The sequence below is a fragment of the Fukomys damarensis genome, unplaced genomic scaffold, assembly GCF_012274545.1.
Source record: "Fukomys damarensis isolate Sample0158 unplaced genomic scaffold, DMR_v1.0_HiC HiC_scaffold_12, whole genome shotgun sequence".
Taxonomy (NCBI): Eukaryota; Metazoa; Chordata; class Mammalia; order Rodentia; family Bathyergidae; genus Fukomys; species Fukomys damarensis.
The window spans coordinates 44,966,380-44,980,525 of NW_022900924.1; the positions used below are offsets into that span (position 1 = coordinate 44,966,380).

At 40.5% G+C, this 14,146-nt stretch overlaps 1 protein-coding gene across 8 annotated transcripts in view; it reads left to right on the top strand.

Annotated features, from left to right (window-relative positions):
- Window positions 1-14,146, top strand: part of Atp13a3 (ATPase 13A3) — an 86,848-nt gene that overhangs the window by 41,479 nt on the left and 31,223 nt on the right. For all 8 annotated transcript variants that reach the window (XR_780234.2, XR_780235.2, XM_010624063.2 and 5 more), the window contains 10 exons: window positions 1,332-1,463; window positions 2,360-2,539; window positions 3,234-3,391; window positions 4,600-4,788; window positions 6,699-6,760; window positions 10,315-10,465; window positions 11,670-11,786; window positions 12,395-12,412; window positions 12,502-12,655; window positions 12,745-12,865. Coding sequence is in view for 6 of the 8 variants with exons in the window: in XM_010624063.2 (XP_010622365.1) it covers window positions 1,332-1,463; window positions 2,360-2,539; window positions 3,234-3,391; window positions 4,600-4,788; window positions 6,699-6,760; window positions 10,315-10,465; window positions 11,670-11,786; window positions 12,395-12,412; window positions 12,502-12,655; window positions 12,745-12,865 (1,282 nt within the window). In the remaining 2 variants the exon portion in view is untranslated. The remainder of the gene's footprint in view (window positions 1-1,331; window positions 1,464-2,359; window positions 2,540-3,233; window positions 3,392-4,599; window positions 4,789-6,698; window positions 6,761-10,314; window positions 10,466-11,669; window positions 11,787-12,394; window positions 12,413-12,501; window positions 12,656-12,744; window positions 12,866-14,146) is intronic.

The following is a 14,146-nucleotide window of genomic DNA, read 5'->3' on the forward strand; positions in this document are numbered from 1 at the left end:
CCCTACTGTTTGCCATTGGTGAACTGGAAGTCTGTCCTTGTGTCTTGCTTAAGTGTTTTCTCATTTTAATTTTTGTTGTCGGACTGTCCTTGGTTTAATCTCTGGATTATCACCCAAATCTTCCTGATATAGTTGCACCCTAGCTTCTGTGTCTCTAACGACCCAAGGACATTCTCATCTTCATAACATCAGAGAAAACAGCTCATCAAATCAACGGCAATGCTTTACCCCAACTGATACAATCAGCAACACATTGAGATCAAGCACAACTTGGCCACTGACCACCTGTGGTAGTCACTAGTCTATCACCCTTAAATCATTTGAATTAAATTGAAATCAAGAAGCAGTCCAGAACATGTCTCCCGGCGCTTGAGCGATGGTGGCTGGGTCGGAGCAGGCGTGGCTCTCCTAAAGTTTTTTGTTTATTTTAAGATTAGTACACCTAGATATAAAATACTGTTTGTCAGAAGTTATTTAATATTTAGTGATCTCCTTTTTTTTCTCTTAGAAAGGAAAGTATTTGTTTTTCAGACCAACAGCATGAAGCAATAGTTTTTTTTCCTCACTTGTGTATTTACAAAGTAGTGTAACTTCTGAGACCAGTGTTAAACCTGAGGGGAAGAAGAGTGTGAGGAATAGAGAGAATGCCTAAATATAAGGTGACCCAAAAGAAAAACCTTTTATCCCTGAGATGTTTTTAAAGTTTTAGTTGAATTTTCAGGGAAATATTACAATGTTTAATACATGTATTGCTTTTGTGGTGCTAGGATGGAACTGAGAACCTCACACATGCTAGGAAGGTGCTCTGCTACCAAGCTGCAAACCCAGCCCTATTTAATAAATTTAGTTATACTGAAAATAATACCTTAAAAAACCTTAAGGATCATTGAGAAAGCAGTGAGGTATATTAGGTTATAAATAGTGGTGGTTAGGAAAATAATACTTTATGTTGAAAATATGCTAAAATTTTTCCAGATTTACTTCTGTTCCCATGGCATTTCGGAAATCTGAGTTTATTTCACCCATGTGAGCAGACTCCGGCCCATGGTGTTCATTTTCTGAGCCAACCGATAACTGAGCTAGATGGACGGTTGTCATGAGCGTTGACGTGTGCCAGGGGATGTGGCCCCACTGGGGCTCCCTTCAGAAACTAGCCATGTACTGAGCCTTGTCACCCAATCCTGCTTGTCAGATTTCTCCATCTTGGGGTTTTGTTTTGTTTTTTAACCCTCTTCTATTAATAACTTCCAGAGATTAGGAGTCCTTTGGATAAATGATTTGTTCCAGACTTAGTAAATATTGTTCTCATATTTTTTTTTTTTTTACATCAGAAATAGAAGAAATCTTTTCTACTGACCTTGTGCCGGGCGATGTCATGGTCATTCCCCTGAATGGAACAGTCATGCCTTGTGATGCAGTTCTTATTAGTGGCACTTGCATCGTGAACGAGAGCATGTTAACAGGTAAGCGAGGCTGCTGCTTGGTGTTCGTAATGGTAATAGTGTTAGGAAGCTACTGATGAAACTTGGTCAGAATCAGTCGTTCCTGGGGGCTGGAGTTTGTTTCACTCTGGAGCAGGTTGCCCTCTATTGCACTGTGATGCTCCGTCCTGTGTGGTTGGTTTTGGCCGTCTGTCCCCATCTGCCTCGACTCTTCTTGGCCTCAGGAAAGGGCACTGTAGTAAAGAAAGAAGAGAAAGTTCTCTGCCACAGAAAATGCAGAATATTTGCTTCCCTGCTTGTGTAAAGAGTGGAAACAAATAAAGATTTTATATTTTCATTAAACTGAGGAGAAGCAGGCTTTGAAATGACTTTCCTTTGCAAATTCACAATCAGGAGTTTTTTGTGGGCAGGGAGAGGCTTGCTGATTGAACCCATGGAGCGCAGAGCTATACCTGAGGCCTTTTCTTTCTCACCCTTCTCCTCCATCTCTTCTCTTCTTCCTCCATCTCCTTCGTCATCTTTTTTTTTCTCCTCTGCCGTCGTTGTCATCCTTGTCTTTTTCTCCACCCCCTTCTCCTTTTCCATTTTGAGACAGTCTCACTAAGTGGCCAGGCTGGCCTTGAACTTGCATGCCTCCTTTAGGCTTCTGAGTAGTTGGGATTAAGGTATGTTCCATGATGCCTAGTGACGGGTATCATCTTTGAGTCACAGATCACTTCCTGTAATTACTGTGGGAACAAAATTTGACCATTTGGTGGGTAAAAAAGCCAATTGGTTAAGCTATGTTATTTGCATGTAGAACTCTGAGTAGCAATGGCAAACTAACGTTTAGATGTTCCACAATTCAGGATCTTTTTGTCTGATACTGATTTCTCTGCTTCCATATAATGATTTATGATTTTCTTTTTTTTAAATAGGAGAAAGCGTTCCAGTGACAAAGACTAATTTGCCAAATCCTTCAGTGGATGTAAAAGGCACAGGAGAGGAATTATATAGTCCAGAGACACATAAACGGCATACTTTGTTCTGTGGGACAATGGTTATCCAGACTCGCTTCTACACTGGAGAGCTTGTGAAAGCCGTTGTGGTTAGAACAGGTAGAGAGTACTGCGTGGTGTTCGTGATGGGGGCTGGTCCACACACACATCTCAGTCCTCTGTACTCTCACCCCTCCCGTCCCCCTTTGCTCCCCACTCCAGGTCTGCTCCTGTCTCCACATAGTCTGTCTCCATTTCCTAGCATTTCTTTTTTTTTTTTTTTTTTTTTTTTTTTTTGGTACCAGGGATTGAACTCAGGTCCTTGTGCTTGAAAGGCAGGCACCGGAACCACTGAGCTAAATCCCCAGCCCTCCTAGCATCTTTTACTTTTTTTTTTTTTATTGTTGGTACCGGGGATTGGATTCGGGACCTTGCACTTTCGAGGCTTATTTATTTTGTTGTTTTTTTTTGAGACAGGGTCTCACTATGTAGTTGAGACTGACCTGTAACTCACTATGTAGCCCAGGCTGGTCTCAAACTCACAGTGATCCTCCTGTCTCAGCCTCCCAAGTGCTGGGATTACAGGTGTGTGCCACCGTGCCTGGCTTTGCTTTTTAAATTACTTATACTTTGGGTTTCTTGTGTAAGAGAAACCATATTCTATTTAACCTCCTATGTCTTGAGTTATTTCACTTAGCATTATGGTCTCCATATTTGAAACCCGGTGAATATTTACAACAGTAACTGTTTTGAGAGAAAATTCTCAATTTCCTTCTAAAAACCTGAGTGCTTTTTCTCTTCAATGTTTTAAAAGGATTTAGTACTTCCAAAGGACAGCTTGTCCGTTCCATACTGTATCCCAAACCAACCGACTTTAAACTCTACAGAGATGCCTACTTGTTTCTGCTGTGTCTTGTGGGCGTGGCCGGCATTGGGTTCATCTACACAATTATCAACAACATTTTAAATGAGGTATGTATGTGTGGCTTTAGTAGGGTTCCACCCTTAATTTTCACCTGTGGTTGTTGAGGATTTTGAAAAGTGGCTAGTAAGACTTGAGGAACTCCGTTTTCAGGCTAATTCTGATTGCTCTGAAAATGCCATGTGAAGCTAATAGCTATTAAATTAGAAAACAGATATAAACAGTTCCATCTTAGCATATGGTGTTTTGGAAGGTTCTGATTTAGATGGTCTTCTGCTTACCTTTTTGGGACTTAAAGGAAAAGAAAAAAATGCACACACACCAAAAACTTTATGTATAATTTTTTTCTTTTTTTTTTTTAACCTTTGGGGTAGATTACATAGCAATAAGTTATTTTTGAACACTTCATAAGGCGCCACTAAGGTATGTTGTCACATCCCTTCCTCCATCCTTCCCTCTTTTTGTGATACTGGGAATTGAGACCAGTGTCTTGTGCTTAGCAGGCAAGTGCTCTGCCATGAACTGGGTCCCCAACCCTTTTTCATTTTATTTTGACTTAGTCTCACAAAGTTGCCAGGCTAGCAACTTTGAATTTGAGATCTTTCTGCCTCAGCCTCCTGAGTAGCTGGGATTACAAGCATGCACCAATGTTAAAAATTTCTCTTTTCTGTTTCCTGTGGAGACTGGTGCAGTATGGTACTTGTAGGATGAGTCAGTATCTGAAAAAGTTCGTTGCACTTGGTTTGAAGCATGGCATGTGTGAAGAATGAGAAGAGTTTGCCTTCTCAGCAAATTTCCTCATCCTGTAATCCATTTAACAATTTACTCAGCTATTTTGTAGACTCTCTGAAGGAAAACATCGTAAACCATGAATAGATGTGTGTATGTATATATGTGTGTGTGCTTTTTTGTATGTGTATATTATATGTGTACATATACCCACACGTACATGGTTATATGTGAGATTCAAAATGTTTATAAGTTTTTACTAAAGAAATACCCATGCTAATTTAATACTAATTTATAAGTGAATTTTTATTTATTCCCTTAGTGTTGGCTTTGTGAGACAGGGTTTTGTATAGTTCAGGCTGTCTTTGAACTCATGATGCAGCCCAGGCCTGGCCTAGAATTCGACATTGATCCTCCTTTCCTCAGCCTCCCATGTGTTGGGATTACAAGTGTGCACCACCACGTCTGGCTTTAAATTAGTAAATATTTAATAATAGGGGCTTGATATTTATTTTTGTGTCAATTGCAGGTAGAGGTTGGGACGATAATTATCGAGTCTCTTGACATCATTACAATTACTGTGCCCCCTGCACTTCCTGCCGCAATGACTGCTGGTATTGTGTATGCTCAGAGGAGATTGAAAACAGTCGGTATTTTCTGTATCAGTCCGCAAAGGATAAATATATGTGGACAGCTGAATCTTGTTTGTTTTGACAAGGTTGGTTCAGTTTTATAGTCATTCTCAAAGGTTGCTGGCTGTGTGGCTTTTAAGTATTGTTTCCTTAACCGACTTGCCGTTGTTCTTTACTGTTCCTCTAATTTCCCTCTTCCTCAGCTTATTTAGTTTATCCATCATTTAAAAAAATATTCCTTGTTTCCTCAATTTTTCAAGTTTTTGGGTATTGCTTACTTGGTATTACTGCAGTTGACTAATTACTTGCATCCGGAATTACATCTTGTAGCAATAATCGTAAAAATTATGTTTTCCTGTTTTTAGATAATCCTAGTTTAACAGTTTGCTCCATATGTATATATTTAATGTGATTTTTTTTTTTAAAGCTCAAAAATATATGCTTTTTGGGTGGGGATGTAACTCAGCAGTGCAGCGCCTGTCTGGCAAGTGCGAGGCCCTGGGTTCATTTCCCAGTACCAAAAAAGAAAAGTGAAAAAAGAATACACACACTCACAAACACATATGTGCTTTTAGGGTTTGCGCCATGATTTTGACAAACAGTATGTTTCACAAGTATGAATGTCAGTGATTTTATGGTTTCGTATGAAAAGAATTGTGTACCTATGTGAAGCGTACCATCTTGCCTCTTAAAAACATAGATTTCTTCTTTGCTGGGGTGAAATTAGTTTTTTCTGAAAGTTTAATTTTGAGAAATTTTAACCCAAAAGCTTTCCGTTAAGCTATTTTAGGTGACTATTAGAAGAATTTGATTTTGAGCATTTCATTATTAAAGAAAACAAGAGAACATGTGATTTGAAAAAAACAAAATATTTGCATCCCTGTTTTTTGCTTTTTGTTGCTATTGGGTATTGAACTCTGGGCCTTGCATTTGCCAGGCAGGCACTGTGCTTGCTGAGCTTCATCCTTGGTCCTCGCACCCCTACTTCATCTGCTTAGAGAGTGCATTTATGTTTATCTTGTTTGGAAACTTGTTTTTCTTTTTTGAACGCTGGGAATTGACCCAGGGCCTTGTGTGTGTGGTAAGCATGTGTTCCACTGTGGAGCCTCAGCCCCTCGGAATCTTTTCCTTTTTTTTCTTGTTTTGCTATAGTGGGAGATTGAACTGGGGAGCACGCCACTGCTGAGGTACATCCCCAGCTCTTTTTGTGCCTTGATTTTGAGACAAGGTCTCACTAAATATCCCAGGCTGGGCTGGAACTTGTGATCCTCCTGCCTCAGCCTCCCTGAATGCTTGGATTACAGATAGGCATCACTGTGCTTGGCTCCCTAGAATCTTCCTTTTTTAAAACATTTAAATAGACAACAAAAGTTGAGAAGAGATAGCAGTATAATAATATGCTTTCATGGCAGTATCATTTACTGTAATAAATTTGTAAAATTTAAACTGTCTTGACTGTATTTTTTAGTCACACTCTGTATATCCTGGTGGTCCTCCTCCCTCAGTGTGTGGAGATCTTGTCTTTTTCTTTGTTTTCTCTCAGACTTTACAGTACTCTACTGTGTCTACATAGCAGTTTTCACTGAGAGGTTCATTTGGAGTTTTTCTTCTTTGATACGTTATTCTCCCCCCAGCCCCATTAAGTTTATTGGTACATCTAAAGCAAACAGTACAGTTATATTCGTCATTGGGATCTTGTACCTTTACATAACATACCTTGGTTCTTGTTTTTTTCTTTTTCTTTTCCCATTCCTCTACCCTCCCTTCACCCTTCCCTATTTACAAAGACTTTGTTTCCATTTTTTCCTTTTTTCACATTTTTTATTTTCCCTCATTTCCTTTCCCCTCCCTTTCCCACTTCCCCTTTAGCCATTTTCTTCCTATTTCACCCTCTCAATTTTACCATTTGAACCTTCTTTACACTTTTAGTTTTTCACACCAGAGAAACTACTGATACATTGTTCTTACTTGATGCTTGTGTGCTTTTTTGTTTTAGACTGGAACTCTTACTGAAGATGGTTTAGATCTGTGGGGGATTCAACGAGTGGAAAATATGCGGTAAATACTAGCTAGATACGATAGGTTATTATTAGTTGATTTTTACTACTTTACCATGTGCAGCATTCAGACATAACAAGTAATATAACAGACAACCGTTCCTGCCACCGAGACTCAGCAGTTGATGTTTTACCATATTTACTTCCAATTTCTTCTTTTAAAAGATCAGAATAACTCTGAAATCACTAAAGTCCCATTCTGTCCCTTTTTCTATTCCTACCGCCATTCTGAAATTATTTTTATTTTTGCATATTTTTTAAATTTTTGAAACATACAGAGTCTGTAAATACATGAGCGGTGTATTACATGTTTTTGCTGTTTTTCCCCTTTTAAGTTACTTTAAAGATTGATGTTGATGAGTATGGATCTAACATTAATTTTAATGGCTCTATATTCTATTATATGATGAAACCATAGTATCTTTTCTAGGGGGCAGTTTCATGTTTTCTCCTTTTCCCCCTGTGCTTTCAGAAGTAGTACTGTGACCAAAACCCTTACAGACAGGTGTGAGTGTGTGGCTGGGCGTGAGCATGGCAGCCTCTGAGTGTGGACGCCGTGTCCGCTGGGCACAGCTTCCGCTTTGCCTCTGGACCTGGGCTGACTGCTAGGTGGCAGAGCCTGTTTATGCTCGTCTTCTGGGGGCAAAGATGCTCTTGCTCCACATCCTCACAAGCTACATATTGTCAGGCATGTGAGTTTTTGCCAAATGGATGGGCATGAAATGGTTATTTAATTGCATCTTTATTTGTATTCTTGTTACTACTTACAAAGTTAAGCATCTTCTTACATTATTTTCAAAGTGGGATCACTTAGCATTCTCTCTCTCTCTCTCTCTCTCTCTCTCTGTGTCTCTCTCATCTTTCTCTCTCTCTCTCTCTCTCTCTCTCTGTCTTTGAGAAAGGCTCTAGCTGTGTAGTTCAGTCTGGCCCTGAATTCACCACGTAGCCCAAGCTGGCCTCAAAGTTATGGAGATCCTCCTGCCTCAGCCTCCTGAGCACTGGGACAACAGGCGTGTGCTTACATGCCCACTTAGCATTCTCCATGCTGTCTGTTTATCCTTTTCCTTTTATGTGGCTCCTTTATCTGCTGTCTTCATTTGCTAGAAGTCCAGTGTATTTTCTGGGCTGTAACCTTTTTCCATACTGTGTATTGCAGATTTATTCTGCCAGTCTTGGCTCATCCTCTTACTTTATTTTTATTGTCTTTAAAGCTCCGAAGTTTTGCTTCTGTAGTTGTTTTAGTGTCATTTTTTTCCTCTTCAAATCACTGCCAGATTTTGGTTTAGGTAGTTGAGAGCTTTTTTTTTTTTGGTTGTGTAATTTCGAGTTCTGTCTTCGTGTTGTGACCTTATTTATTGCAGTAACACATGTTGCCTAAAATTCTGTTTAATTTAGGGCCAGGGATTTAGCTCAGTGGTTCTGCTGCCTGCCTTGCAAGCACAAGGTCCTGAGTTCGATCCCCGGTACCCCCCACCAAATCTGTTTAATTTAAATTCTTTCCCTCCTCAGAATTTATGCAACCTAATGTTTTATTACCTGTTCTCAAATGAATATTCATAGTTAGGGGCTTAAGTTTTAGACATCTGTACTGTCTTCTCAATCCCCAGACCCTACGGTATGAGTGGGTTTTACCCTGATTACTCCTCTTGCTTACGCGTCTTTGTTGTGTACTGTTTAATGACTACCATTTTGATTTTATGTATTCCTTGTGCTTGGACTTACATAGGTTTGTAAGCAACTTAATCATAAGTTTCTTGCATCACATTAAATTACCTTCTGTAACTATTATGTTCATTAAGTTTGTTTCACTTTTCCTTTTTTTGTGTGGTACTGAGGACTGAACCCAGAGTGTTTATACTGAGCTGTAACGCCATGCCTTTTTAATTTTAGTTATTTTATTTTATTTTATTTTGAGACAAGATCTTGCTAAGTCACTAAGTTGCCCAGTAGGGGCTTGAACTTGGGATCTTCCTGCCTCAGCCTCCCAGAGTGCTGAGATTACAGGGCGTGTACCACTATTCCCGCTCTTGTCGTCACTCTTCAAAGATGGCGTAACTGTCTAGAGTTTTAGGTTGACAGTTGTGTTTTCTCTATACTTGGAAGGTGTTCACTCATTTCTCCTGACACTTTGTTACTTCTAGGAAAGTCCTAGTCTGTAGTAATCCACTTTCTCTCTGTTTCTTTCTCCTTGATTTCTGCAGTTGTGCCATGCTCTTATATTTTTTTATGGGACTCATTTTCCTTCTAAATCCCAAGGATTCATGTGTTTCATAAATTGTGGAGTTAGTTTTCAACCTCTGCTCTTCCATTGTGGCTTTTCCCCGTTCTTTGCTTTCTTTTCTCTCTCAGCGTCCTAACCACATGTGCTGGATAAGCAGCTTCACTTGGTTCTTCATTAGTCTGCCCCGGCTTCCCTTGCTGCCTTGTGCTTTCTGGCACCCTTTTGGTTGCCATTTTATGATCTCAGATTTGTGGCATTCCGATTCTTCATTATGTGTGTTGACTCTTCGGCGAGATTTTCCTTATGTGCGTTTGAATGATAGGCTGATCCTGAGCGGGCTTTTCTGTGAGCCACTCTGTGGCTGTGTCCTGGCCCCTGTAGAACAGTTTTCTCTTTGCTTACCTGAGGTCCCTGTGACACATGTGGTACCAGACCAGCATCACTGTTGCTCTCATAGTTTGGGGATCTCGAAGCCAGGCAGCACTGTGTCTGAACGACCCTGTGCTGTAGAGTGTAGCGGCTCAGAGTTGGGCTTGTGTTTCACTCCTTACTCAGCCACAGATAGGCAGTGCAGACCAGACAAGTACCCGCACTGCTCTGCTTCGGTCCCTTGGTCTGTAGAGGGATAATCAAACCCTTCCTATGGTGTGAGGAGGAAGTGTGTCTCTGTATGTGAAGCTCTTAGAACAGTGTCTGGTACGTAGGACATACTGCGTACTAGCACCCCACCCCGTCTGTGGTACCAGGACTTGAATCCAAGGCCTTGGCACTGAGATATAGCTCTAGGCATTTTAAGACATGGTCTTGCCAAGTTGCACAGGCTGGGCTTGAACCTCCTGCCTCAGCCTCCAGATCCTCTTGTGTCAGTCTTCCAAAGTGCTGAGATTATAGTGTGTGCCACTTTATCCGGTAATATTATTTCATTTCTTGAGCTTTGGTTGGTGGAAGAGACAAGCTTCTGCTTAGTTGTGCTTTTGATTTGGTGGCCAAACTAGTGGGCTCCTCTCCCGTGGTGCATAGCTCTTCAGGAGCAGTGGCATTCTTGGGTGAGAGGGGTTCTGTCAGTGTGAGCGCCCTGTTTCGCTTTGTTTCCTGTTCTGTGTCTAAAACCCCCTTCCACCGGGTGCCACAATGGACTCTGTCTGCCCTTCTTCTTCCTCAGCTACAACATGGGTCCTGCTCATATCCCCTCTGGGCTTGTTCCCTCTGTTTTTGGTTCAGGGAAATGTTCCTTTCTTATGAGCTGAGCTTTGAATGTACATAATTTTTAAACTACAAAGCCTAAAAAGGCCTGCTAGAAATGTATGAACCTAACTGAATGTATTTCTGTTTAGATTTCTTTTGCCAGAAGAAAACGTTTGCAATGAGATGTTGGTGAAATCTCAGTTTGTTGCGTGCATGGCTACTTGTCACTCCCTTACAAAGATCGAAGGAGTGCTTTCTGGTGACCCCTTGGACTTGAAGATGTTTGAAGCCATTGGATGGGTAAGCTCAGTGTCTCAGGACAAGTGATCTTTAGGAAAATGCAGTGAAAATTAATTGACTTCACAGAAAGATAAACCATTAGCCCATGACTGTTAGAGTGAATTACACAGTTTCTACAGATACATCATGGAGAGAGACATAGAAATGTGCAGTGGACTAGAACTGTCACTACTTCACGTGGCAGAATCTGTTGGCACAGAACCACTGAGTTAGATCCCCAGTTCTTATATGTGTATTTTTTGGTACCAGGGATTGAACTCGGGTCCTTGTGCTTGCAAGGCAGGTGGTAGAACCACTGAGCTAAATCCCCGTCCCTCTTACATGTGTATTTAATATACGGGTTTGTTTGAAAAATATTTTTTAAAAATTTTTGCTGGAGATTGAACCAGGGCCTCACACAGACTAGTGTTGCACTCTTAGCACTGAGCTATACGTGTTACTCAAGTAATTCCAAGGGGTTCAGTGTAGTAGTAGAGCTTAACTAGATGTATTTAAGCTGAAATACTAAACTCAAAGTACTAGGAATTCATCTCAGGGCCTTCACATTAAGCTGTATCCTAATCCTTTGTGATTATATTTTTTGTTTGGTTTGGTTTTTTTATTTGTGAGACAGGGTCTCACTGAGTTGTCCATGTGGAGCTCTAACTTGGAGTCCTCTTGCCTCAGCCTTCCAGAATGCTGAGATTATGGGTGTGCTCCTCTAATCCTGACCTGCAGCCCCATTGTTTGTTTGTTTGTTTTGTTGTTGTTTTTCTTTCTTTCTTTCTTGGTACCTTAAATCGAACTCAGGACCTTGTACTTGCCAGGCAGGCACAGCACCACTAATCCCTGTCCCTCTCAGCCCGTTCTTAACCTCATGGTTGTACTAGGGAAGCATTTTCCATTGGTGGAAAGGCATCCCTAAATGATAGACAAAATTCTTGGAGTTGTGTTAGAATCATTTGTTTTTCACAAAGCCAGTTTCTAAACCTAAGAATGTTGTGAGAGTAGAGTGAAAGGTGTTTGTTTTTGTATCTTTATTCTTCTTCTTATCCCATGGGTTGCTAGGTATCTGACTAGTTAGCTTTGTTTACCTTAGTCATCTACTATTGTTTATTTGTTCATTGGCCAGCACTTTTTAACAGATTTACTGAAAATGACCATTATGGTCACTGAAACCAGTAATTGAATTTTATGAAGCAGGGTGTCAAATGTTTTCCTTCAGATTCTGGAAGAAGCCACTGAAGAAGAAACAGCACTTCATAATCGGATTATGCCCACTGTGGTTCGTCCTCCCAAGCAGCTACTTCCTGAACCCATACCTGCAGGCAATGAAGAAATGGTACGCGTCAGGGAATGCTGGGCGATGCTGATGGTGCTTCCCTACATTTAGCTTTCATTTGGAAATGTTGCCAGAAAGATCAAATGTCTTCTATTTAACCTTATGCAAAAAGGTGTTTATCCAAAAACATACCTCTGGTTGTGGGACTAAGAAATTTTGTAAAAGGTTGTGGTTTATGCTTTCCTATTTATTAGGCAGCTTTAGTGCCTGGTGACTTAAACATGATAATCAGGTCTTTTTTTTTTTTTTTCCTCCCCTTGGTACGGGGGATTGAACTCGGGTCCTTGCTCTTGTGGGGAAGGCAGCAGAACCACTGAGCTAAATCCCCAGCCCAGTCAGGTCTTTTAAATTGCATCTGTATTCTTAGAATTGCATAAAAATAATAAATAAAAGAAGCCTTTAATAAGAAAGGCTTTTGTTTTTTGGTGAATTTTTGAAAATAAGATCTCCCTACTTTATTTTATGAGGTGATAGACAAGTAATCTTGAATCCTAACTGTGAAATAATAAAGTTCTTTGCTATTTTTCAAGTAATGCTTTGTGGATGCTTAAGTTATTTCTACCTTGAGTATATTAATGGACTTAATATGTCCTTTCTTTTGTTTATAGGAGCTGTTTGAACTTCCAGTAAGTGAGGAATGTTTTCTTGTTACCTAAGTATATTTGTATTCTTTAAAGAATAATACATGCTTTGTACGTTTTTTGAAATTGTGTAGGCTATTTATGAGATAGGAATTGTTCGCCAGTTCCCATTTTCTTCAGCTTTACAACGCATGAGTGTGGTCGCCAAGGTGCTAGGGGAGAAGAAGATGGACGCCTACATGAAAGGGGCCCCCGAGGTCATCGCCAGCCTCTGCAGACCTGAGACAGGTGAGGGAGTGACCAGGCGAGGGAAAGCTAGGGTTTGCATTTGCTGGTGTTAGCAATTCTGACAGTGAAATTGACTTTTTTTCTTTTAGTTCCTGTTGATTTTGAGAAAGTTTTGGAAGAGTATACTAAACAGGGTTTCCGAGTGATCGCTCTTGCACACAGAAAATTGGAGTCCAAACTGACATGGCATAAAATACAGAACATTAGCAGGTAGGGCTGTCCAGCTCTCCCACAGTCTTTCCAGTAGTGTAACGTTTGTGTTTGTATAAAGTCGTGCACAATAATTTGCCTGTAGTTTGATATTTATTGAATCTGTCCATGTATTTGGCACGATACTATGTTTTGATTGAGGTAAAATTATGTATATTTTCCCCCATTATCCAGTTTCTTTTCATTTTATATTGATGTTTTGCATATGCTTGCTTGCTGTAAAATTCTGTTTTTCCTTACAAGTTTTTGGAACTACTTTCAATTTGTTTGTTAAATATTTCTCAAATGCATACATGTGTCATGAATGTTAGAAGAATAGAATCGTTCCACAGAGGCTCATTTTCCTCAGCTGATCTTGCTTCGCCCTGTAATAATGTGGTCACTACTCATTACCCTTCTCCCCACCCCATTTCTCTCGCTATCTGCTCAGACGGCATTGTGGATGTCACATTTCCCGCCATAAATGTAGGTTCACAGTTTAAGGAGTGTTGGTTTTGTTGTAACTGCTCTATGTGTACCCTTTGAGGGTGTACTTGCATTTTTTAAGTGTAAAGGAGTATCCAGTGTTTCCTGCTAATTCTGCCTGTTTTGGGCATATAGTCTATGCTTGACTGTTGCAGAAAAACGAAACGTGCAACCTTTCCCAGTGACCTGTGGCATGTGCCCAGGTGGGAGCTGCAGATGCATAATGTGTTGTGATTTCCGCAAAGGCCCATTTTCACCCTTCTCTCCTCATAGCTTCGCCTTTTGCCATTTGCCCCTTAACAGAGGGTTGGATGGCCTGTGGTTCTGGAGCCTGTCAGACGTCCTTCCGTGCCCTTGGTGGGGCTCTTTGTTCTGCCCAGCACACCCTGTCCCTCGCAGTCTGCCTTTTCTTTCTGCTTCCACCTTTCCTCATTCTTTAGCCACCAAGACTTGTGTTCTGCTCTGTAGGGATAGGTTTTAACATTTCTCGTACAGCTTAAACCTTTATATCTTGAATATTCTCTTTGTTGGTTGAAGAATGAGATTTCCATGACCGGTGTTATCTGTAAGTTTCAGAAGACAAGTTAAATCTAGAAGCTCGTATCTCATAGGACAGTAACCCAGTGCTTTTGCCTCAGTAGTTTCTCACTGGCCTGCAGCATGGTGCTTTGAAGACCGTTTCAGATGTTTTTGCCTTCTGTTAACACCACCAGTATCATTCATTTTTAAGTTCTGTAACTATTATTTAATATCTTTACTACTGACCCATTGTTATAAATTATATCTTCCAAAGCTATTTAGGTTTCATAGGTATGT